A 26,605-nucleotide genomic window follows, 5' to 3' on the forward strand; every position below is an offset into this window, starting at 1 on the left:
TCATGTGGACCTCCATACTATCTAATAGGGTTGTCTGGAAGAAATCGCTCTTTAGCAAAAAGACCGGCTGTTGAAGCTGAGGTGTGCCAATAAATAGTATTCTATTATATCTATCTAAAAATACCTTATTAAAATGGAAAAGATGTAAGTCTTCAAAACATTTGTGACTATTTGTTACGTTTGTAAACGTTTAAGATTCTGACGGGGCACTATGATATAGACCAGTTTCAAGACCTGTACAAGCGCAAAAGTAACACCCGTCGGCGAGGCCACCAATATAAGTTAATATCTGAACTGTCTAAAAACAACCCCCGCAGACATTTTCTCAGCAACAGAGTGGTCAAAGCGTGGAATAAACTACCAGATGATGTGGTCTCAGCACTGTCCATCAGTTTAAGAACAGACTAGAGAAATACTTAACCAGCGCAAAGAATATATTTTAAGTGAAGATCACTTAGATACAGGCAACTATCAGTTATTTCAACTGCCTGCCTGATTAACAAATAATAATAATAATTTGTGCATGCTGATATTTTAAATTTCCTTTACAGTACAAAAAGATATTAATAATTTGTGTAAAAATATAAGATAACACTTATTTTAAAATTTAAAAAGCGATTCAATACTATTACCACTAGAAATATACGGGACTATTTTATTTAATTTATAAATAAAATAAGGCGTCGAGATAAGCCGGCCACACACTCACCCTTCCCGTTCCTTTCGTTCATTCCGCTCGTTCAGTTCGGTTCAGCCGGCGAGGGAGCACACACCGGCCGCAGCTTGACAATCCGATTAAAAAAACAAATTAAAAAATAAACATGAGGGAAATTGTGCATCTCCAGGCCGGACAGTGCGGGAACCAGATTGGAGCTAAAGTGAGTTTTTAAATTTGATTTTAAAATTTTGACAGTTGCATTCGTTAAACGTGATTGAGTTTTGAAGTGTTTTTTGACGTTTAATTGTTTTTTCTAAATATGTAAAGTAGGAAGTTATATGTTGATGAGACACGATGTACTGTCTATTTAATTTTTGTACATTATTTTATCATTTTGTTTAGTGACTTATCGAAAAATCTCATTTAATTAAATAATTAAACAAAGCTCAATGGAAATTAGTACTGTTGTCACAGCAGACGATACGGTATAATAATAGCCTATGTTTCCGGTAATTGAGACTGTTTTGGTGTACAGTTACCTATCATGGAATACCCGTTGTTTTTCCACTCTGCGTTATATTCTGCGGTTGCAAATACTTCCTTGAAACATCAGTCAATAGTTATACGAGTACGCTGACTGGAAAAAATATTGTACCGCCTGCAGACGTATCTGCTTGATTTAATATGGATCAAATGGCGTATTCATGTTACTGTGTACATTATTTTTTATATAAATATTGAAAAATATTTACGGAATTAGGTTTTAAACAATTAAAGGAATTAGGTTTTAAACGATTAAAGCTTATTGCGTATTATTTTGTATAAAATCTCGAATGTTAAACTTATCTTTCGTTATGCTACATAAAATTTAAAGACGTTATAAAATTGTTACCACCCGTCGCGTATTACAGTTATGATTGTGAACTAGCAATTATGCACTTTATAAATTAACTTTCCAAACAGATTCCAGATAGTTGCCGACTAAAACCAACTGAGGACATGTACATATATGTATGGTATAATAAAGGTGTAATATTTGATTAAAAAAATACACGGATTAATTAATCAAGCACTTTATTATCTAATTTATTTTACATCTAGTCGGCCGTTAATTTTTTAGACGCAAAGAAAGGTTCACTATGGATGCGTTCTCACATAAGGACTAGTAATTTCCCGCAACTTCGTCTGCGTGGGATGATGATGATTAATAAAATCTATCCTATATCCTTTCCCAGGCCTGAAACTATCTACATACCTAATTTCATTTCCATCGGTTCAGCGGTTTAAGCGTGAAGCGGTAACAGACTGACAGACAGAGTTACTTTCGCATGTTTAACAATAATTATTAATTAATTAATAATGAATACGTATATTTATATAGGGATATGCAGCCTTACCACGACTTAGCAGTGTCAATCTGACATTTCCGCTAATGTCTGCAAAATTTACTTAGCCTTAGCAATTATGTGCGAGTACAAGCGAGATGCATAGAAAGGAAGATACGCACACGCTAGCGAATATGTCAGCGTCAAACTCATGGTAGCTGTAATGATACAGTAGGGATTAGAATTATAATTAGTCCTTCCTAAAGCCCAAGATTAATGTCGAGACTGCGAGGACATCTGTTCGTTTCACCCTCGGTGACCTCTTTAGTCCCCAGTCAAGTTCATGGCTAATTCGCTGCGCCTTTGTAAGACTAAATATTTAAGTAAGTATACACAACATATGTACACTAGAGCGATGGCTACGGGTTACTTTGAGTCCCATGCAAATATTCATACATATCTAGTGACCCGCTGTTATTAGTCTTGAATGTAGTACTTACCTAAATTAATATCTTAAATAGTTATTGGTACAAATCTAAAACAACTAATTAGATACCATAGACATTCCAGATCAGTAGCTATTCTCTGACAAACCAATTTATACAAATTTTAAATTATGGCCCTTTCGACTTTCATAAGTACGAAAGTTCTTAAATACGCACCTACTTTATCAAATTTGCCGCCTTTTTTCTACTGAAACTTTCTAGACTGTATTTTGTATTTGTCTTATTTAATGTGATTTATTTTTATTAATCCCATTTATGTCTTCAAGATAACGATCTTATTAAAAAAACAACAAAAAAAGTTAAAGTCCTCTCATACCAATGAAAAGGAAATTGCTAGCTCAAAAAAACTTGTCTATGCTTTTCCACCCAGTACCTAAGTGTAACGGTCGTGATCGTCCGCTTTTTCACCTTTTATTGGAGCACGGCGATATGCTTTCTAACATGCCACTTACTGTCTCCAGCCTAGCCTAGATACGCTGGATTATGCCCAATTTTAAGTCGCTTTTGGTCATTTCACTAGCGATATGGAAGGTGGAGGTAACGAAATCTCCATGTACCAAAAAGTGTCATTAAAAAAACCTTAAATAGGTGGCGCGGTAAATACCTAGAATAATTGAACAAAAAAATCAAATGATAGACAGCGCACTTCACTCCGTCAATAACGCCTGGGTTCTTAGCTCAGTGTCATCAAAAAACCTTAAATAGGTGGCGCGGTAAATACCTAGAATAATTGAACAAAAAAATCAAATCATAGACAGCGCACTTCACTCCGTCAATAACGCCTAGATTCTTAGCTACTCTAGCGCTACTCTGGAGAGATTTGGAACTATTATTTATAGCTGACAGCTGGATACTTTTGCAACAGTTCTACCTTAAGAGATGTCACTCCTCTTAATTCCACACTCCATAGTTAGCGAATCTGTTGCGAAAATACAGATTTTGTAAAAAAAAATGTATATTTCGATCGCCACCGCGACTCTTATAATCTTAAATCGAAAATATTGTTTAGCCCACAAAAATATGTTTTTTCTAATCGTATATATTTATTACCTCATTTATTTATTGGATTTGGGTCGAAAAGCCGATTTTTAGTAAAGCTATTAACGAAGACTACAGCCGTTTTTATATATAATCGTTTGTTTTCTTTTTGCTACTTTCAATACGTTGGTAATATGTTATATAAAAAATTTTGTAGATATAAAATGAGGTTGATTTACATTTCTATTTAAAAAATTGTATTAGAATTTGTAGGATCGGGGGTTTACAACTTCAAATGTTAATACCAAGATTAAGATAACATAAATTCCAAGCTTATCATACATTTAATTCTGTCACTACATATTAAAAATAAATCTCCTATTCATTAAAATAGTGTCATTATAAATTTTATAACTCATTACTTCATTAATTAATTATATTCATAACTAACAACTATAAGACCCTTTACGACTTGGTTCTGCTTCATAAAACAAATTAAGTGTTTTAAAAACCATAAAATATTACCATCAACTTTCCCTTGAACCAACTATCATTAAATTAAGAGTTCATTGACCTATAACAGTTGTGAAACAAAGTGGTAATGATAACAGTGATAATTAGTATAGTTCTGGGCTCTTTAACATGTAATAAGTTGAGAATTAAAAGCTAATTTGGTGATGCTTTGGAATTTGTGAAGTAACCACTAACCAGGTCTAATGCGGTCTGATTCTGGAGAAAGTGAAAATTTACCTTTTTTGTTACTTGTGTTGTAAGTTGGACTGCATTCGACGAGTAGAATTTACTATGTTGCTGATTAAACGGCAAATCTTCTAAATCTAGGTACTTAAAATATAAATCTAGAAAGATAAATAATTGAAGATTAAATAATTTAATAATATAATAAAAGATTAAATAATTAAATAATTGAAGAATAATTGAAGAAAAAAAAAAAGAAAGATATATTTATTTAGCTGTAAAGACAATACCAATATCACCCAATATCAATAGAAACTTCTTCGTTAATGTATTAAGTAAATCAGCGGATACACGTTTTATATCAAATTTTGGATCAGTAGATCAGTACTAATGACAATCGGGAACTGTAGGTATTTGACGTCTTGCATTTGTCCACGTGGCGGCCGAAACAAAACATCTGTAACTGACACCGCCGTCTATAATTTCATATCTAATTGCCTCTCCAGCTTTGTACTGTTACAATTTTATCTTTACCGTCCAAAGCGCCGCTGTTTTCGCAAACCAGCTTTTGATTTGTACGTACTAACGCTAGTTCCAGATTTACCCGCGCGCACGTACATCTTTGTATTGTTTCAGCTAACGATAATAATTCTACTTGTCATTACTACTGGCCATTATTACAGAAAAGTGGTCACCCGACCGTTAGTGACCGTTACTTTATCATCAGAACACTTTCAAATATGGAATCCATACGCGATTACAATCGGTAATGAATGAACAAATGGAATTCGTGCAGTTATTTTTTTATTTATTTGATTACACGTGTGGAGTTTCTCTACGGTGATTAATGTATGCGGAAAGCGTATGAATGGAATCATTGGGAGGTAACCAACTAACCATAAATCTATCCTCTATGGTAATATACACGTGTTGAAGTGCCTTAATGGCGTTATTGATTTCTATAAAAGCCTTAAGGGTAATAAAATATTGGTTTACTAAAAGTGTTTTATAGTCTAAAATAAGTCAAAACACAGTTTAACACTGCTATTAAAAGGAAAATAATTGAATATATTTGTCATAAATGTCATAATAAGGGAAGGAAAACCATAACAAAGTTGACATAACTGAACCCCAACAAGAGTGTTTTAAAACTGTCTTTAATGACATTATTAAAGTTCATACACAATTCTACACCATTTTTAGGGTTCCGTAGCCAAATGGCAAAAAACGGAACCCTTATAGATTCGTCATGTCCGTCTGTCTGTCCGATTCTGTCACAGCCACTTTTTTCCGAAACTATAAAAGCTATACTGTTCAAACTTGGTAAGTAGATGTATTCTATGAACCGCATTATGATGTTTACACAAAAATAGAAAAAAAACAATAAATTTTGGGGGTTCCCCATACTTAGAACTGAAACTCAAAAAATCTTTTTTCATCAAACCCATACGTGTGGGGTATCTATGGATAGGTCTTTAAAAATGATATTGAGGTTTCTAATATCATTTTTTTCTAAACTGAATAGTTTGCGCGAGAGACACTTCCAAAGTGGTAAAAAGTGTGTCCCCCCCCCCCCCCCGTAACTTCTAAAATAACAGAATGAAAAATCTAAAAAAAATATATGATATACATTGCCATGCAAACTTCCACCGAAAATTGGTTCGAACGAGATCTAGTAAGTAGTTTTTTTTTAATACGTCATAAAAATTTAAAAAAAAAATTTTTTTCATCAAACCCATACGTGTGGGGTATCTAGGGATAGGTCTTCAAAAATGATATTTAGGTTTCTAATATCATTTTTTTCTAAACTGAATAGTTTGCGCGAGAGACACTTCCAAAGTGAAAAAATGTGTGTCCCCCCCCCTGTAACTTCTAAAATAACAGAATGAAAAATCTAAAAAAAATATATGATATACATTACCATGCAAACTTCCAACGAAAATTGGTTTGAACCAGATCTAGTAAATAGTTTTTTTTAATACGTCATAAATGGTACGGAACCCTTCATGGGCGAGTCCGACTCGCACTTGGCCGCTTTTTTATTTTATTTCTTTTAAAACCACATGCAAGTATACAGTACTGAACCAAGGCACTTACACATTAATGACATTAAAAACATTTAATAATATTATTAAAAATAAAGAAACCAATATCCTCAATTGTAAATAGATATAAGTTGTTTACCTAAAGCTATTTGACTTATCATTCGCCAACGGTAATCATTCGTTCGCTATAAATACACTCATTTCGTACACAATTCGTATCTTATCTGTACTAGTAATTGTAGTTTTCTATTGTTTATCATTTGTTGTTTATGTTCTTCCGTATGATTAGATTAATGTCTTTTTCCGTTTTGCTCTTTGGATCGGTATGCATGCATACTGATTTTGTTTGTAGCATGCAGATGATTCTTTAAATTGTGTGTGTGTGTATGTGTGTGTGTGTGTGTGTGTGTGTCGTCTGAAATGTATGTACGCCTGAAAAGGTAGAGTTTGGTGAGACTACTAGAGTAGCAATTTTAGCTAATACATGTAACCCATTCTCCACATGCATTAATAAATTATTTCGTTTAAATTATTATTATTTCATTCATTTCATTCATTTCATTTCATTTAAAACGTAGTTTAGTTCAATAAGAGTATTGAAATGGATTTATTTATAATTTTTTTGAACTTTGATGCGTGAATCTCACAGAAATATTAATAAATATCTTTTTTAGCATTATAAAGAATTCACCATTTTTTGGCCAATTTCTATGTACGAAGTAAAATATAAAAAAAAAAAACAAAGTTGTTAACAAACAAAAAAGGGGAAATAAGAGATATTTCTTATTTTCGGCATGCGCGCGCAGCGTGAAAATGCGGGTATGTAACAATTTAAACGCGTTAAAATAATTAACTATTTTTATATTTCGCCTCGTGGAGCCCTTTTCATATAGGTACATGCTTAACACGATCACGGTATAAACGTTTTAATAAAATTGATACTTTATTTATAATAAATTTTAAAATATAGTGAATATTAACAAAAACTTAAAAATCAAGCTAATATTGTAAAATATTGTTTTATTGGTGATACATATTTGTTATTAATTATAAGAAGAGCTCCACGAAGCGAAAGGATTATACGATCGTTATTTAAAACAAAATGTTAATTTTCAAAAAATAAAAACTTTTTTACTAACAGAACGTAAGTGCCGTGAAGGGTGCACTTTTGCTGGTATGACTATTTTAAATGATCTCAAAAACCTTACCAAAAAATTGCTTACGTTGACTGAACTAAAAAGATACTTAGGTAGGTATTATTTATAAGTGTCTTTATTAAGATCCAAAATTTTCTAAAATAAAAACGTTCAAATGGCTTCTTCATTAATAATTCGGAAGCAACTACTTCATCGAAATATTTCCGAGTGACGGTGATTGTTATCTGTTGCTTCAATATGAGATGGGGTCGAACCTTAGACTTAATCTTAAAGGCTTTGCCGTGTGCCGTTATTGATAAAAAAATCTGATAAATATATTAAAATTATTTCAGTCAAAATGTCGTTAAAAGTTTGTTAACATCTGTTTTAACAGTATTTGTCAGTATTAGTAAATATATATATTTTAACTAACGGAGGTTTATTAAGTTTTTTTTTAAAGAAAGAGGTCACTTATTCAATATCTCTAAATAAGGAAAGAGCTTGGAAATTGGGATTGTTGATATTAATTTTTCGGTCACAGGTCGCATAGGCGTAGCAATAACAAATTCCAAAATGTCGAGGTACCTATTTGTAGCTAACAAAACCCGTATCTTCAAAATTTTGATTACGTTACGTACCTATGCCTTATGCAGCATTTGATTGAAGTTCGATTCTTTATCCTTATCATGTTAATTTTTGATACGACTCTTTCACTTCGTGATCCTGTCCTCTTTTTTTTCGAACCATACACACACCGGGTGCAGGCCCTATGTTCTTTGTGTAGCAAATAACTTTTCTTATGCGTGATTCACCCTAATCTTCATTCGACGTGCGTACGCGCCGCCTTGTCCATTGTCAGCTGACGAACGTCCGGCCATTTGCAATTGTCGTCCTTTTTGGGCTATTTGACGCTAATTGTACGTTTGGCGCAATCTAGATTCAAGCGTCATGCCACTTTATTAGGAGTTATGGCTGCCAAAGATGTCTTGGAAGTTTAGACGGATTTGGTTTTAATTAAAGCAGCCAAAAGAGGATAATTAAGTAAAATATCTTGTGCGTTGTTGAAAACCCTATTCAGTAGTTATGTTTATTTGATTGTGACGTGTGACTGTGTACCGTGTCCGAGAAATAGCTAAATTCAGTACCTAACCAAAACAGTTAAAATTTATTTAAGAGCGAATCAACAAGAAATGTATTTCAGTAAATTCAGTGAATTTCTTATTTATGGCATAGGTATGGCAAATTGTAAAGATAGAATCCATCCATCATTCGGTTAATTAAAAGTGTCAAATTTTATATAAATAGCAGATTCGACACCGCAAACTAGTCAAGATGGCATGGCTAATAAATTTTTCGATTACGTAATTTACTTCCCTCTTTCTTGGGACCTTAATTCTCAAGTGTTTTCAAAAGTTTACTGAAAACCAATATAAGGTACTAACCCGACCACATTGATATAGTCCAGTTAAACCTCCATTTGGACGTGACATTCAAAACCAATCGATTGCCGTAAGTCTGTATTTCCTCAGCCTGTTTCGCCCAAACCGATGTATTTAGGTTTCCTGTAGTCGCTCAGTCGGCACTGGGCGCTGCTTTGCTTCGAACCTTTGTCATCCATTTACTCAGGTACTATTGTTTTGTTTTCCTTATATTGTTCATGTATAAACCTATATTTATTATTGTTGTATGCATTGTAGCTTAAACAAATTATAATATTTTTTATACATATTTTACTTTTGGACTCTTTGGATTTTCTACTAATGGTCTAACAAAAAGAACAGTTTACTTACCCCACGAGTGATTATGTATTGCATAATCACTCGTGGGGTAAGTAAACTGTTTTATAAAAAAAAAATTACAGTTAACTTAGGGATCCTCTTATTATGCAAGTACCTATTGTCATGCAATTATAGTGAATAACTTTAAACTAAACCATCATATCTTCAAATTAAACAAACAAAAATTGTGATCAACATTGCAAAAAAGCAAGTAGAACCAAAACTAAACATTTTCCATAAGAGAACGTTGTGCAGTCATCGTGCAACTATAACTTACTTTCAAAATGCAATATGATACATCTGTTCAGAATGCACTAACGATCTTTTAGTACCAATGCAAGGCATTTCACGGCCAATGCACAGGGCCGAATCTTGATTATTCATTGCCACGGTCTTTGCTTTCCTAAAAGCAAATAGACTCATGTCTATTGCCAAGTAACTTCATTGTCACCTTTTTAAACTGAATTAGGTACGAACACTTCCTGACGGCCGAAGGATTTTTACAAGTATTCTTGATAAGAGTTAAGGCGTTTTGGATCTGAAGTTGGCATTGCTGATAGGCAGAACTTGTTGTATATTGAATTTTATGCATGGGTTTGAAGACTGAACTGAGCACAAACGTTTGATTTGAATTAACACAATGAGGTCTATGTACTTGTATAGTCGTTAGCACTCGTTTGTTTTAATAGGATAATGTAAATTATTATTATTCGGTTATAATCATCACATAAAATGAATGACAAAATGTACACTCTAAAACTCTAATTATTTCGTACCTCAGCTCTCAACCGGACAAACGCAAAAGTTGTGAAATAAACCTGACAAATACCTGAAATTATTTCTAAAATGAATCACGATTTTAATCCATTTCCCTTGATTCACTGTCTGCTGATTGATTTCCGAGTAGACTGAACAATAATATTGTATTGTACACGGACTTAGTCATTCTAATATCTAAATATTTCTTAGAAACTGTTTACCGCAGACAAAAAGGTATGGTATTCATTACAGATTTTTAGGGTTCCGTAGCCAAATGGCAAAAAACGGAACCCTTATAGATTCGTCATGTCCGTCTGTCTGTCCGATTATGTCACAGCCACTTTTTTCCGAAACTATAAGAGCTATACTGTTCAAACTTGGTAAGTAGATGTATTCTATGAACCGCATTATGATGTTTACACAAAATTAGAAAAAAATTTTTTTGGGGGGTTCCCCATACTTAGAACTGAAACTCAAAAAATCGTTTTTCATCAAACCCATACGTGTGGGGTATCTATGGATAGGTCTTTAAAAATGATATTGAGGTTTCTAATGTCATTTTTTTCTAAACTGAATCGTTTGCGCGAGAGACACTTCCAAAGTGAAAAAAATGTGTCCCCCCCCCCCTGTAACTTCTAAAATAACAGAATGAAAAATCTAAAAAAAATATATGATATACATTACCATGCAAACTTCCACCGAAAATTGGTTTAAACGAGATCTAGTAAGTAGTTTTGTTTAATAAGTCATAAAATAAAAATATTTTCTTTTTTCATCAAACCCATATCTACGGATAGGTCTTCAAAAATGATATTGAGGTTTCTAATATCATTTTTTTCTAAACTGAATAGTTTGCGCGAGAGACACTTCCAAAGTGGTAAAATGTGTGTCCAAAGTGGTAAAATGTTGAACGAGATCTAGTAAATAGTTTTTTTAATACGTCATAAATGGTACGGAACCCTTCATGCGCGAGTCCGACTCGCACTTGGCCGCTTTTTATCTGATGTGGCGCCACCACTGGAGTGAACGAATGAACAAGTGAATGATTTGATTACTAAGTAGTCGTGTAAATTTGGCTTAATAAATGCGGAATTGTATAAAGGGATCTTTAAACATGACAGAACTTACTTAGCAATCAACGGTTTCTTCGTTTGACAGATTATTTCATCTGTAGATTACTTAAAATATAAAATGACACTCAAAAATATCTGATTATTAATCAATAAATTGTATACGTTCAACAGCGAATTATAAAATGAAATATAGACAATAGCTATTAATATAAATGTCGTATAAAAGAGTGTTAAATGATTTTTATATCGATGTATACTGGTTTTGGCGGCGCTCCAAGCTGTCAAAACTAAACTGCCCGGAAGTTATGGTTGGTTTTATTTGTTATTTGTATAGTATATGTACTGACATTTATGTCTTGGTTAATACAACCTGTAAGAGGGATTTCTTTTCTTGTTTACAATTTTATTTTATCATCTTTTAAGCTTAATAGATAAGTTTTTATTTTTATGCGAAATTAAGGCTTTTTACCACTTTAGCTAAGTGCTAAGTAAGCACTAGTGAGCTAAGTAAACCATGGACAAATAGACATACAGACAGACAGACTGTCAAAACAGGCAGTCGGGCATGTCAAAATTATTATACGAATGTTTCTGGCTATCTGCGGAAGTCAAAATAAAATAGTAACAAGATGACCTTTTGACCGTTTGTGACTTTAAAATGGCTGAAACAGTATCACGGCATGAGCTCATTTGTCACAATGTTTGTGATGAGATAATCGAGACAATTTGACAGTAAGTAGCCATGTTTGGCTAATTTCTAGATTGAACCTAAACGTCTTCGAAAGACTACGAGTGTTCGCGTTATACCTATCGATAAGCTTTGTCAGTATTTTTAATTGGTATACATATTCCAAATTAAGGTTTTCTGGTAAGTAGGTGGTTTTTGAGTGAAAGGTTCTTAGATAAGGCAAGACTGACAGACATATGGGCATGGCAAACATTTAACGGTTTTTCGTATCCTACGGAACCCTAACTGACAATGCCGATAATGCGCTAAACCTGCAGCGAACACGTCATTCTAATTTCAAAATGGGTTATTTTTCATTGCGGCGGGGTCGGCGACCGGCGGCCATAATTGCTGATCTGACAGACGTTAAGTAAGAGCGCGTCCACACGATTCAACGTCGCCGCATCGCGGAACGTGGCTGGATGTAAATTATGACTTTGGTCTATTAAAAAAAAACTTCTATATACTCAGACACCTACTTTGTCTAGGAGAAAAATACGCGAAAATCGCGAAATTGAAATTTTCTATAGGAAGTCAACTCTTCACGCCTACAATTTTCAAATTTGCCGTCTTTTTCTACTGACAATGTGACAACCCAAGATCAAACTTCTGTTTTTAGGACCGCTCCATCAGTAGTCGGTAGTCCTCATTTTGTTCCCTTGATATTGACTTATAATTACCAAGGTATTGTAAGTTTAGAGCGAAAAAAAAATTCCATACACATTTTTAGAAGCTTCTTCTCTTCATCTTAAGTTAGTGAAGGAAAAAAATATTGTCCGGTTGACTACACTACAAGATGTTTATTTAGTCACCTGCAATAATTTACGGGCTGAATATACGTCATATTGAGCAACTTTTATGGGACCAAACCCGAAATCGCGAAAAATATTAACTCTCCCACAGAAAATGTGAAGGTCAGCCAGCCAAAATGTATGAAACAGCCAATTTTTCACCCCGTAAATTATTGCAGGTGACTAAATAGACACCATGTATGTCCTGTCCATATATATACTTACATAGGTGTTATTTTGTAGGTATGCATCTTTATGCAAAATATGATTTGCCTTGCGTATGTACGAGTACTTAAATATGTTGTGCAAGAAGGCAGGTATAAATATAAATAGGACAAATAAATATCGACATATTGTAATTTTAGTTTTCGTAAATAGGGTAATTAAATTAAAATTATAAACATATGTTTCTATATATTTTTAAACGGAGGAAGGAAAAGTATATCGGATCGTGTATGCACAGCTTTAGCCGTCAGTAACTCGAGTAGGTACTTCTGCATGTTTTTGCGGCGCAATGACTGTTTTAATGCATTTTCCTGTCTGCGGGTTAAATAAGCAATTAAATGTATACAATTATATTTTATATTCTGTGGTGTAAGCGATCAGTTGTCGCTTAATTCATTTAGACATTATTTATATTAAAAATTATCGTTTCCACTAGTTTATTGTCAGACTACGGGGCACCACACCACACATGACTTGAATTAATTAGAGATGCAGCAGCGGAATATCTGAATTTAAAATTTCGTGACCATGGAGATTTTTCCACACAAATAACAGGTGCCATAGACAATATATAAATATATTCCATAACCATAGAGAAAGTGTGGTGCGCCTATAATTCTATTGAAATAGATATAGTGGATTATATAAGATATCTAAGTAGCACTAAGTTGTCAGACATAGGTATGCATAGGTAAAGAGTAAGTAACCCTCTCATTCATAAGCTTAGCAACCCTTTGTTAAATTTTGTCTTTCTAACAATTTTGACAAACGATAATCCTCGGCTTGTTAGATTTGACGTTTAGGAATAACGCCATAAAAACGCATCATAGTACATGCATAGTACATAGGTACATGCTACTTCCTATAGCAAAGTTTACAACTACCTACAAATTGTTCTTTCACTTTCCACCAACCCGGAAACCAACAATCCCGGCTTCCAAAGTTCAAAGAAAAGCACTTTGTCCGTAATTTAATGCCAGTGTAAATTATTTTTACTGTCGGTACTTCCTTTTACGAGCCGTGTCCAAACAAGCCAGAAAATAACATTTACTGCTGAATATTAAAGGGATTTGACGAAAGCATGCACTTTGCGAAAGAGCACATAAACAAAGTTTGATTTGTTTCTGATATGGAAATGACATTTCGTGTATCATGCATTTCATCGGTCTACAAACCACATATATTGCTATGTATATAAGCATTTATGTATAAGTAACTATTTATTAAATATATCAACGTCTAGTACCAGGCCTGTATTAAGAGATATAGGACCCCTAAGCACCTGGTATGGCCCTTGGAATTTAGGGGGCCCCCTTCTCCATCTCAAAACCAAATCCGACCCTGTCTAGTACCTATAATACAAGCCTATATAAATAACCTAAGCTTACTGTGGGACTAATATATGTGTAAAATTGTCTTATTATTATCATTTATTACAAAAAAGGTAATGACCTAATAGCTTATGCCACATAATAAGCACCTAATTTTATACTTGTATTAAATTATAATATTACATAGGTACTTGGACTACTTGGATTAAATCAGGTACCTAGTTGTCCACATTCCGCAACAGGTGTGAAATGTGGCCACTATATATTTTCTCTTAAGCTGGTCACTTTTATTATTTTATAACTATAAAAACACTAAACATTATAGATTACCTACCCGTCTTGTGTAGGTCTACACTTAAGAAACAGAACACCCGTTTCTGTTTCTTTTTAAACTTTTTTTTTCACTTTCGAAAGTGGCCGACGCCTGTTTACATTGTTTCAACATCTACACTTGCCATTTGTTATTGCTTGACGTTTTAAAATAAACCTCTTGCCCTGCCATAATGTTTTTAAAACATTGATATATACTCTTCAAATATACAGACATTTTCAAAGTATTATTCCCTTTAAGTACCTACATGAATGTTTACTTATTCTATTCTGAGAGCGCATGTTTCTATTCCATCGACAGCATCTGGCGGTAATTTTAATTTCATAAACTAACGGATTCCTTTATACGACAAGTAAGCACAGAGTCGTTGACGGATGATATCCTCCCCGAGATAATCCTTGAGGATACAGAGATCCGTTGATCGTGTCAAGTAACCATTTCCATATCTGGATACCCTCCGCGCTGGCCGAAAATAAGACGCACTGGATGTCAACGGCCACCTCGCGATGCAATAAGAAAAAAAATGTCGCTTCTATTTTCAAATTGCAGCGGCGCAGCGGACGAAGGAAAGGGAAATAAAAGAAATTATGTAAAATAGCTGCGTATTTCGAAACGCAGCGGTGTTCTAAATTTCAAACAACGGGAGTTCTCTAAAGTAGTTGAAGACGCTCTTAACAAATATTTAATCAAGCGCCAACACAAGCAAATGAACCTATTTACATTAATAACGGCCATTTACATTCTTTAACAATTCCATTGTTCATAAAAAAAATGAAATTCGATTCTCCACGTTGGCAGTACGTATAGGCATTAAGGCAATTTCGCACTCTCCTTATTGTCCGCCTGTCACAGATTATGACAACGAAATTGAAAGGCTTTCTCCATCGATTGTATATCGATTGATTCGTTGCTGTCTGCGACGTGACGCGAGAGTTTTCGTTTTTTTGTGAATCGAGATGAAATTGATCACTTTTTGCTACTTTCTCTACTTATCCTCGCGAAATGCTCTGTGATATAAATTGCAAAAACTAATTTACGCGTCAAATGGCAACGGTGCGTATTAATCTGCAAAGATCATAATAACTGCGATTATTGTTTCGTAACCGTATTTCGAAATTTAAACGAGATTCGTTTTGATTATTCGCGTTTTAAGCGCTCCAATTATTTTTAAGCCGATTGGCAGAATTACGATGCCAATGCCTCGGTCTGTCTGTACCTAACTGTACAGATGAGGTGAGGATTTCTGGGGCCCATTTCTCGAACGGTAATAATAATATTAGTTTAATACCGTTCGAGAAATGGTCACCTGGTTTAATTGTTACCAATTATTTGTAATGAACGTCATATTGCAATATAAATTACTCCTTGACAGAATTATATTATTTTTTGTACTAAAAAATTTAGATTCAACTTAGGTGTAGTCTGGCCAGCTGTTGATGTAATCAGACTTTTTCATTAGTTTCATTACTTGCTAATCTTGCTATCTTGAGTGACAATGACACATATTTTTTACATTTATAATTGCAATTGTACATAACCAAATAATTATGTCTAATCTATAAAGTGATATAAATAAGAGTTAAGGTCAACGCCTCCGTGTAAGGAGCACAAACGACTTGTCAACATAATCGATTGACAATAAGTCAGCATTGGTGCTCATTGATCTATACGGGCATCAATTGTGACCGCGGCCGGCAAAACGTCTCACTTTGTTGCTTGCTATAAGGACGATATTTTACTTGTATCTTTATATGAATAATCTGTCAAGGCGTTTTTATGACAAGTGACAAAGCGGGACGTTTTGCCGGCCGCGGTTACTATAAGGAGCATTTCTCTGTTAGGTCTATTATGGCACTTTAAACTGTGTCAATAATAAGACGCACCACTCATGGGCTGAAATTATAAGTGTCAGAAATTCAGAACCAGGATATCAAGCCATGATGACAGATGACAATCGCACAACGACAAACTTACTTACTTACGAAGTGGATCTTGGCCTCCGACACCAAAGACGGCCATGCTTATTTGTCCAAAACAGTTTCTGTAGAGTCGACGAAGCAGAGTTCGCTAAGGTCTTAACGCACGCCAACAACACACACACGCCAAACAAAAATAAAAAATGTATCGGCAGATACTAGGAATAATTTAGATTAGCGTTTTCTAACAACGATTTTCCTTTGGCTAGGCTCTCAGAACGTACGAACCTACATACGTATTAGACAACTATACGTAATATATGATATTGCGCAGCCATTTAAAAATCGATGGCGCCCCACACGTTCGGTTTCGTGTTGGTCTAACAAGCTTCCGCGAATGGCTATCGTGGGGCCCTAGCTGCTAGGGTTGGCACTTGTGGGAGTTCACTACTTCCAGGAACTTACAAATTGCAGGGTCTACACTATGGACATTGCGGAAGTTTATGTTAAAACCTAACGTGTGGGGCGCCATTAATTTTTAAATGGCTGCCTGTTATCATATATACGGTGTAACACGAAGACGTTCGTCTTAAGAACTTTATTGTAACCTTAGAAACCGGTTTATTTGGCGACTGACGAGACGATCGGCTGGTCCGGTAGTATGCCGCGTAAACAAAGACACCGACATAGAAAGAAACTGGATTTTATTGTTCTAAACCGGTTAATATATGACAAGAACCTTATGGAAATGTTCTAAAAACCGGTTTAAAATAACGGTTTTACGAACGATATCGAATTTAAAAGCTTTTTGGCAAAGTATACACGGTAACAGTTTGGAAATTGAACCGGTTTCCGAGCCTTGCTAGAAACCCTGTTCTCCTGTACTATTAATTCCAATATTACTTATTCAAAAGTCGTTCACCTCCGCCCTAAAATCCTTAATTTAAAACAAATCAATAGTAATTCAGGCCGCTGTTACAAATGTCCCAATAGTGATTTATGGTTATTGGGTTATTGCTAGTTATAATAATGGGATTTACTGTCACCATAACCTGGAGGATAATAAATCACATTATCCTTAATTGGTAGGAACTTAACAAATAATTGACTACAAAAAAGAAATATATTTAGAATCGAGTAAATTGACATAGAATGAAAATATAATATAAATATTTTTATTCGTAAACACTTACGAAACTCTGTACATGTAGGAAAAACGAACAAAGAAGAAAGTGCGAAATGGCCTCATCTCAGCAGCGCTAATCCTCCGATAAGACTAGCTGTCATCCTCCGATGTACCTAGGTGACAATGAGGTGAATCATGTGACAGCAGGGGGCCATTTATCGAACCAGGGGCCTATTTCTTGAACGGTATTAGTCTAATATTAGTGTGTTGCCATGGTAACCCATACGACTTGACAGGTCGTGGACTAATAATATTAGTCTAATACCGTTCGAGAAATGAGCCCCATATTAGGCTAATATTATTAGTGTGTTGTCATGGAAACCCTTTGACACTTTGTGTACTAATAATATTAGCCTAATACCGTTCGAGAAATGGGCCGCTATTGGACATTATGCCCGGTTCACAATTTATTTCAGTAGCATTCTAGTCCAGTGATTGAAACCAGCACTGGAATTATGTGAACCGGAACTGGATATTCATTCCCAGTATAGCCACTCTAGACATAAACATTTTGAAAAATCATTATAAGTCGTAAACATTATGAAAAATATATTTTTTAAAACAATTTGATATATATTAACTATAGCTATGTCCCTACATTTGAGTTTTATCGATTTTTGATTATTGTAAAAATGAGGAGCGAAAAACAGATTTCATACAAATTTTTTAATGCTCGTATCTCTTATGATAATTAAAAATTCGAAAAAACGTAGAAAAAACCCTAGACGTAGTCCTCATTTCCCTCTCTGGATTAGTTGTATATCGACCAGCTATGCTCCTACGTTTGATTTTTTAGGGTTCCGTAGCCAAATGGCATAAAACGGAACCCTTATAGTTTCGCCATGTCCGTCTGTCTGTCTGTCTGTCTGTCTGTCTGTCTGTCTGTCTGTCCGAGGCTTTGCTCCGTGGTCGTTAGTGCTAGAAAGCTGAAATTTGGCATGGATATATAAATCAATAAAACCGAAAAAGTCGTACAATAAAATCTAAAAATTTAATTTTTTTTAGGGTACCTCCCCTACACGTAAAGTGGGGGTGAAATTTTTTTTTCGCTGCAACCCTAGAGTGTGGGATATCGTTGGAAAGGTCTTTCAAAACTAATAGGGGTTTTCAAGAAACATTTTTTGATAAAGTGAATATATTCGGAGATAATCGCTCCGAAACAAAAAAAAAAATGTGTCCCCCCCCCTCTAACTTTTGAACCATAGGTCCAAAAAATATGAAAAAAATCGTGGAAGTAGAACTTAAGAAAGACATTAAATGAAAACTATAGCGGACATGATCAGTTTAGCTGTTTTTGAGTTATCGCAAAAAGTTTTCCCTTCATAGTAAAAAGACTTATTTTAATTAGGTACTGATTATGCAAATTTGCCTATTTGTTTAACTCAGGTGAAAGGTACCGTTTCATCCCTTGGTTAACAATTTACTATACTTTAAGCTCGAGTTTAGCTTATTGTGGCGGAAGAGTAACTACGGAACCCTACACTGAGCGTGGCCCGACATGCTCTTGGCCGGTTTTTACTATTATAAAAGTTAGGAGCATTTTAAAATTTGTATGTACCTAATCTGATTTACGCACCTAATTTTTACAATAATCATAAAAATCTAAAAAAAAACAAACAAAGGGGCATAGCTAGGGTTAATAAAAAAAAAAAAATTCAGAACTACTAGAATTCCATAAAAATTGTTAGTACCATCGTTATAGCTAGGGGTTAGTAAGTACATTAAAATCAAATCATATCCAAACATAATAAGAATAATAAATAATTAATAATATTGACATAATAACAATGAAATCATGATTCATAGTAAAATAAAAACTAGTTGAAATAATAAATACAAAAATAATTAATATATTAACATGTCAAATTCAAAATAAAATAGACTAGAATAATAATTACAATGTCAAAATTTACTACTTTTATTCATATTCCCATAAATAATGATTTCATGTCAAAAGAGCAATAGGTACAAGTATAAAAATGTCGTAATATTTTAATTAATAATTTTGACCCATGTATACAGGATGGAACTCTCTGGTCTGTCGGCAATTACCTTCAGTATCCTATTGTCGCTGCCTCGGATACGGTTTAGAATAAATGCGACCCGCTTTCGCCTGATCGCATAAAAGTCGTCAGTACGCGCCTCGGCAAACATTCCTGAAGCGCTACAGAACCGTGGCAACCTCAACAGGATTCTGAAGGCATCATTATACTGGATACGAAGAGCATTATAGGCTTTCAGCGTGTAGTTGACCCATAGGCTACCCGTGTAAAATACTTGGCAGAACGCCTTAAAAAGGGTGATTTTCACTTGTTTTGAACAACGGGCAAACCTACGAGCCAACATATTGCTTCTGACCGCTAATGCTCTTCGTTCCCGCTCCAAATCGAGATCATCTTTGAGGTCTTCTGAGGTTAAAATACATGAAAAAATAAAAAAAAATTCAAAAATTAAAAAAATTATTTCCATAATGGTATGGAGAAGCGGCTGCATGTCCTCTTTCCTCTTAAAACAGACAAAAAACATACCTTTTACAAATTAAGCTGGTTGCAGTTGGGCGATGACATCATTTAGTGTATTGAGCTGTATGTTATCGTTTGAATAAATAAATAAAGTAAGAAGATACTCAGGTGGTCGCATTAAGTCTTGGAGGATATAAATTATTAATAATTCTCGAGATGTCATTCGCGCATTCAATCTTTGAGTTTAATCCAAGATTAGTTCAATCCATAACCAAGTTGATGATTAATCTCCGATAATCCCTACTACATTTAAATCTTTTAATCTATAGATTTGTCTAATCCATTTTATTTTATAGAAGTTTATTAGACAATGTAGATAGGTACATTTCAAAACAGACAGCCCCATGTGCAGAGCGTGCATGGAAGAAAAAGAAACAACAAAACAAATTCTCGTAGACTGCAAACAGGTAGAAGTATACAGGAACAAATACCTAGGGACTCCGTGGACATTAGGAGAGGCAGTTAGTAACCTGAAAACTTTGCTAGGCTTCGTGGAGGAGCTGGGGTGGTTAGAGTAGCGCTACCTCGTTTCACGCAAAATAGGCACAATGGTTGTCGATTTGCGGAAAATGCCCAGAAGCACTTACTAACTAGGTACATTTCATCAAAGAATACGGGTACAATACTCACTAGTAGCATTTATAGAAAAGAATATAATTATTATTGGCAAAATAAATGCGAGCGTGCATTGAAACAACATGGAGATATCCTTTAGACGCGTTTTATTATTTCGTTAAAAATAACTCGATCGATAGTCGACCCTCTTCGAAGCATGTTGAGACTTGTCGCACGTTCCCCTTCGCGACTTACACACACATGTTGGGATGGGATCAAAGATCACAAATATAATAGAACGGAAAAAAAATGGCAATCCATACAATAGGTAGCAAGCAATGTGTCTTACCGATGATAGTTCTGTTTAAAATTTTGCTCGTCAGATCCCTTGGCCACCCTTAGGTTTGCCATAAGTATAGGGACGTCGAACGGGACAAGGGGGGGGGGGGGGGTGAATTCTGAGCATTGACGTAGACAATTTGCTTAATGAAGGGGACACCGAGACACCAGGCTTCAAACGGGGACATGTCCCAGTGTACAGGGACGAATGGTACTACTACGTTAGCTTGTCATGATATTTTTGGTCACTTAGGCCGTCAGCCCATCACTATGTATTTGACCCTAACTGTATAAAAACTGATAATAGGATAGGAAACAAACCCAGTTGTGTTTTAGTATCTAGAAATTAAAAAAACAGCTTAATTAACCATAAATGTATTGTCCTCAGTTCTGGGAGATCATCTCCGAGGAGCACGGCATCGACCCTCAAGGCGTCTACAAGGGCACCAGCGACCTGCAGCTTGAGCGCATCTCCGTCTACTACAATGAGGCCTCTGGTACGTACCTATCTTATCTACTTACTTCTCGTGAAGTTGGTCAAGTTTCCATCTCGAAAAAAACTGCATTAGAAAAAAATATATAGGACATTCTTACACCTCAACAAGGCTTGCATTGCGGGTACTCGGACAACGATATATATAATATACAAATACTTAAATATATGTATAGAAAACATCCATGACTCGGGAACAAATATCTGTGCTCATCACACAAATAAATGCCCTTACCGGGATTCAAACCCATCAACAACGGTTTCATAGGCAGGCTCACCACCCACTAGGCCAGATCGGTCGTCAACATTCAATTTGCAGATAAAATAAATTAAGAAATATTATTAATTTTAGCGCTCCATTTTACTTAAAAAAAATTGAGACGCATTGCACTATACCTACAATAAACCTCCCGAAGTAGAATTTCCTGACTTGTATTAAAGGAAAATATTATCGAGTGATCCACGCATACCGTAAAATGGGGTGAGTAGGGTCAAAACTGACATTCAAACCTCGATAACATTTTATTTGTACACATGCAAACATTGCAAACTGACTGGAGTATATAATAAGTGTTCCGGACGTTTGAATTTAAGTTTTTATTTTATTTTGGGTAGTTACATTTCATAACATTGACGATAAACAGGAAAACCCACCTCACCCCGTAGTCCCTCGCAATTGGGGTGACATGGTATTTCATACAAGTGATTTTGGAAGATTGTTGGATCGATTTTTTTTTATTATGAGTATTACTATAGCTCAATTTTAAATTGGAATACATTATTTTTGTAGCGATAGCCTTAAAATCCCTTCCCACCCCCCTTTCATCCCTTCTCTCCCCACTCATAACCCAGCTCTCCCTGCGAAACCTACTCACCCCATTTTACCGGTATCGCGATCCATATCACGAAATATTATGTAAACAAAAATCCAAACGGATTGAAATCGCGCGTTATTAGCTCTCACAGCAAAGAGTAATTTCAATTAACTTAAATTCGAATTCCTAGGCACAAATTGCGCGTCTCCGCGCAAGCCATGCAAGTAATTGGCGTTCAGTTCCTAGCGCAGACTCAGGCTAACCCTACCCGGAACAATTGTCCAATTGGTTTAATTGCCAGACAATTGTAGAGGACAGTGACCTCAGATTACCTACTGGCGTCTCGTTTGTCGAATAAAATACTCTACTAGCTACTAGCAAAGAAACGAGATCGCTTCTTAACGCCTGATATCCACCGCTGTTTTTTTAGTTTAAAATATTTGTTATTTCTTTTTGATGAACAATAAAGAGTAATTAAATTGAGAATAAGTAGGTGTCAGTGACTTAATTTAGGTAATTAAGTTTCTAAAACTTCAGCTTACTAAAAGGGCGTCAAATGACCTCCTGTAGCTGCCCCTTCAGACGCGTGACACAAATTTTAAAGAGTTAAAAGTAATTGTACAACCTACAACTATAAGAGTCATGATAAACAAATTAAGGAAGATAATAAGCTCGACTATAACAATGAGAAGCATATTAAACTGCTCAAAGATATGTAAATATAAGTAAGCGTAAGAATTCCGTTAACCATCTTACTATTCTCGTACCGGGCCACCGGGCTAAATGCATAAACCAACATAAATAGTTAATTACCATTTTAAATTACATGTCCTAGTTTATTGCCGTAAAAAGCTAGAATTAGAATTTCCTGGGTTGTTGGCCAGACGCTAATCAGGTTAATTTAAAAGAGGTCAAATCCCTGTTTCGTCACAGTAGTTTAAATCCCATAAAATCATTTGTGAAGATTAGACTCATCTCCTTTTGTGTATGAATAATTCCTACTGTACCTACGGTACAGTTATTTTAACGGCTTGTATCTAAATGCGGCTATGCTAAAACGGTATTTTCTCAATACACATGACCTCTGGCCGAGGTTTTCGACAGAGGGTTAAGGTCTTAAAGGCGACTCCAGTTGATGAGATCCTCCAAGGATTAGATACTTAAAAACAGTTTAAGTTACGGGTTTCTAAAAGTGCAATTTAAGTAGGTGTTTAAAATTTTGGAAGGAGATTTAGTCAGCTCATTCCCAGGAATTAGAATCCCATTTGCGTTTTACGTCTTTTGACGAATAGCTAAAACCTAAGTACTTAATTTGCGACCGGTTTGGCCTAGTGGGTAGTGACACTAGTGACCCTGCCTACGAAGCTGATGGTCCCGGGTTCAAATCCTGGTAAGGGCATGTATTCGTGTGACGAGCATGGATATTTGTTCCTGAGTCATGGGTGTTTTCTATGTATTTAAATATTTATATATTATATATATCGTTGTCTAAGTACCCTCAACACAAGCCTTATTGAGCTTACTGTGGGAGTTAGTCAATTTGTGTAATAATGTCCTATAATATTTATTATTTATTTATTATTTAGTTTTGACTTAGGTTTTAGGAATGCCACTTTGTAACCACATACCAGTAAAATACACTTCAGGGTCCAGTAACAGAATCACTCTCACACGTCTCAGATCAAATTCTTATTACCATTCTCTAATCTCTAGTCTAAGTCGAATCTCAGAATCTGGTTTGCTTCCAGTTGCGTGCGCGGAGAACGGCGGGAAGTACGTCCCCCGCGCCATCCTGCTCGACCTGGAGCCCGGCACCATGGACGCCGTACGCTCCGGCGCCTACGGCCAGCTGTTTCGCCCCGACAACTTCGTGTTCGGCCAGTCCGGCGCCGGCAACAACTGGGCCAAGGGTCACTACACCGAAGGCGCCGAGCTCGTCGACGCGGTCCTAGACGTAGTCAGAAAGGAATGCGAGAACTGCGACTGCCTCCAAGGCTTCCAACTCACACATTCGCTCGGCGGCGGCACCGGCTCAGGAATGGGCACACTGTTAATTTCAAAAATCAGAGAAGAATACCCCGACAGAATCATGAACACATACTCAGTTGTACCTTCCCCTAAAGTCTCGGATACCGTCGTAGAACCATATAATGCTGTGCTCTCTATTCATCAGCTCGTCGAAAACACAGATGAGACGTATTGCATCGATAACGAAGCTCTATATGACATCTGTTATAGGACCCTTAAAGTACCTAACCCTACATACGGAGACTTGAATCATCTAGTGTCTCTGACTATGTCTGGTGTTACAACGTGTCTTAGATTCCCTGGTCAGTTGAACGCTGATCTTAGAAAGCTGGCGGTAAATATGGTGCCTTTCCCGCGTCTGCACTTCTTCATGCCCGGGTTCGCGCCGCTCACGTCCCGCGGCAGCCAGCAGTACCGCGCGCTGACCGTGCCCGAGCTGACGCAGCAGATGTTCGACGCGAAGAACATGATGGCGGCGTGCGACCCGCGCCACGGCCGCTACCTCACCGTGGCCGCCATCTTCCGCGGTCGCATGTCCATGAAGGAAGTCGACGAGCAGATGCTGTCGATCCAAAATAAGAACAGTAGCTTCTTTGTGGAATGGATCCCTAACAACGTGAAGACTGCCGTGTGCGACATCCCTCCTCAAGGCTTGAAAATGTCTTCAACTTTCATTGGTAATACGACAGCGATTCAAGAGCTCTTCAAGCGTATCTCGGAGCAGTTCACGGCTATGTTCAGGCGCAAGGCTTTCTTGCATTGGTATACTGGGGAAGGCATGGACGAGATGGAGTTCAACGAGGCCGAGAGCAACGTCAATGACCTGGTGTCGGAGTACCAGCAGTACCAGGAGGCGACGACGGAAGATGACACTGAGTTCGATCAGGAAGACCTTGAGGAGTTGGCCCAGGACGAGCATAATTAGATAGTCTTAGCTGATAGTATTTAGGATAAGCCTTGTTTCCATGGTTAGTTTATACGTGCGGTTATTTCTAAGTTTAGCCTGCTTGTCTATGAAATCTTTATGTAATTTACTAATCGTGGAAACAAAGCTTATAAACGAATCAAACCTATCCTCGCTCGAAATATTTTACTTTTTATATGTCCAACGAATAGAGGCTAAGTCGCATTTAGTCCGACGCGGACCAATGAAAAAATGAACTTATTATCAAAAACAATCATGGAGATTTTTGCGAAGTTGGTAATACTGTGGCGCTAGTATCGCAGTAGCCGGCTTCACAATTCAAAATGGCGTCTCGACTGACCAATCAAAATAGATTTTACTTATCATGAATCTACATTTTTAGATTTTTGAATTCTAACGTGATGTTAGATTACTTCTATATTTTCCTAGATTTGAAATCGAGTAACGAAACGTACTGAAGCGTCAATTTGTTGACGATTTTGAAAGTGCAAGTAATATAGTATTACAGAATGAAATTTTATATAGATAAGAAAGCAATAAGGAACGTACCAATTCGTGCATTTCCTAGCTTAAGTTATTGTAATGTCTTGTATGCTTTTATATATTAATTTATAATTAAATGTTTTACACAATTTCTAATAGTTTTATTGATATGTACGTTCCCTATGACACCCAGTTTAGTAATTCTCGAATATATTGATCCAAAAATACTGTTTCACACTTACCTTACTTTTTGACTGTATCTTAACCTTTTCAACGCTTTTCCACACGTGTTAAGAAATGCCATGGACGCGAAAAAGTTAACTGGTGAAGAGCGAATATGAAGCTTAACTGACAGTAGAAAAGTCGCTTTGACAACGTCCGCCATAGCCTTTTTAATGGTCATTGGCGTCGCGGGCAGGACACACGATGACCGTTTTAGTGGTCTTTGGCGTTGAAAAGGTAAAGAAGCTGTCAATTACTAAAACGCGCACACTGTCAATGTGTATCGGAATAAATGATTGCACTGTCGCATGTTAATGGGCGTGGCAAGAGAATAATAAGAAAACTACTGAATAAAAAGCGGATTATTTATGTGACTTATGGGTCAGTCATAAAAATAAAGACATAGAACCGTTTAATGGTGATTCTAAGACCAATCTTTGCAATTTATTTTGTAGAGTCGATTTCGTTCAACCTTGTATCGAGTACGGCCACAGTCTTTGTAAGTTACTGGATATTAGCATTTATATTTTTTGCTTTACTTAAACGAATAGTTTGTCTTATAAAACTGCTTAGGTAACCTCAATTTCAAGGATATTGGGAGTCGACAGTGCCTTAAGTCTAAGTTTAGAAAAAGCAATCGTCTTGAATTAATAAGCCCTCTCGAACATGAGAAGAGGCGTATATAGGCTGATTTAATATTATATATCTTGAATTAATACGAACATAAAGTGGAATTATCAATTAAAACGAACAAATATTTCA

General features: G+C 35.8%; 1 protein-coding gene across 3 annotated transcripts; it reads left to right on the plus strand.

Moving 5' to 3' along the window:
* The first annotated feature begins 724 nt into the window (after positions 1 to 724).
* On the plus strand, positions 725 to 25,770 carry LOC133530465 (tubulin beta chain-like). 3 transcript variants are annotated; one of them, XM_061868380.1, is made up of 3 exons: positions 725 to 878; positions 21,266 to 21,374; positions 23,934 to 25,770. In XM_061868380.1, the coding sequence occupies exons 1-3, from the start codon at positions 822 to 824 to the stop codon at positions 25,136 to 25,138; spliced, it is 1,371 nt and encodes a 456-aa protein (XP_061724364.1). In that variant the 5' UTR covers positions 725 to 821; the 3' UTR covers positions 25,139 to 25,770. The 3 variants fall into 3 exon arrangements, with proteins under 3 accessions (XP_061724364.1, XP_061724366.1, XP_061724365.1); XM_061868382.1 differs by lacking the exon at positions 725 to 878 and adding an exon at positions 8,929 to 8,970; XM_061868381.1 differs by lacking the exon at positions 725 to 878 and adding an exon at positions 13,152 to 13,252.
* Positions 25,771 to 26,605: the final 835 nt, after the last annotated feature.

Source organism: Cydia pomonella, chromosome 22 (genome assembly GCF_033807575.1).
Source record: "Cydia pomonella isolate Wapato2018A chromosome 22, ilCydPomo1, whole genome shotgun sequence".
NCBI classification, from domain to species: domain Eukaryota; kingdom Metazoa; phylum Arthropoda; class Insecta; order Lepidoptera; family Tortricidae; genus Cydia; species Cydia pomonella.

Coding starts and splice junctions, on each gene's coding strand:
- LOC133530465 (XM_061868380.1), top strand. CDS start 822: ATGAGGGAAATTGTGCATCTCCAGGCCGGACAGTGCGGGAACCAGATT. Junction 879..21,265: donor GGAACCAGATTGGAGCTAAA/GTGAGTTTTTAA, acceptor TATTGTCCTCAG/TTCTGGGAGATCATCTCCGA. Junction 21,375..23,933: donor CTACTACAATGAGGCCTCTG/GTACGTACCTAT, acceptor GTTTGCTTCCAG/TTGCGTGCGCGGAGAACGGC.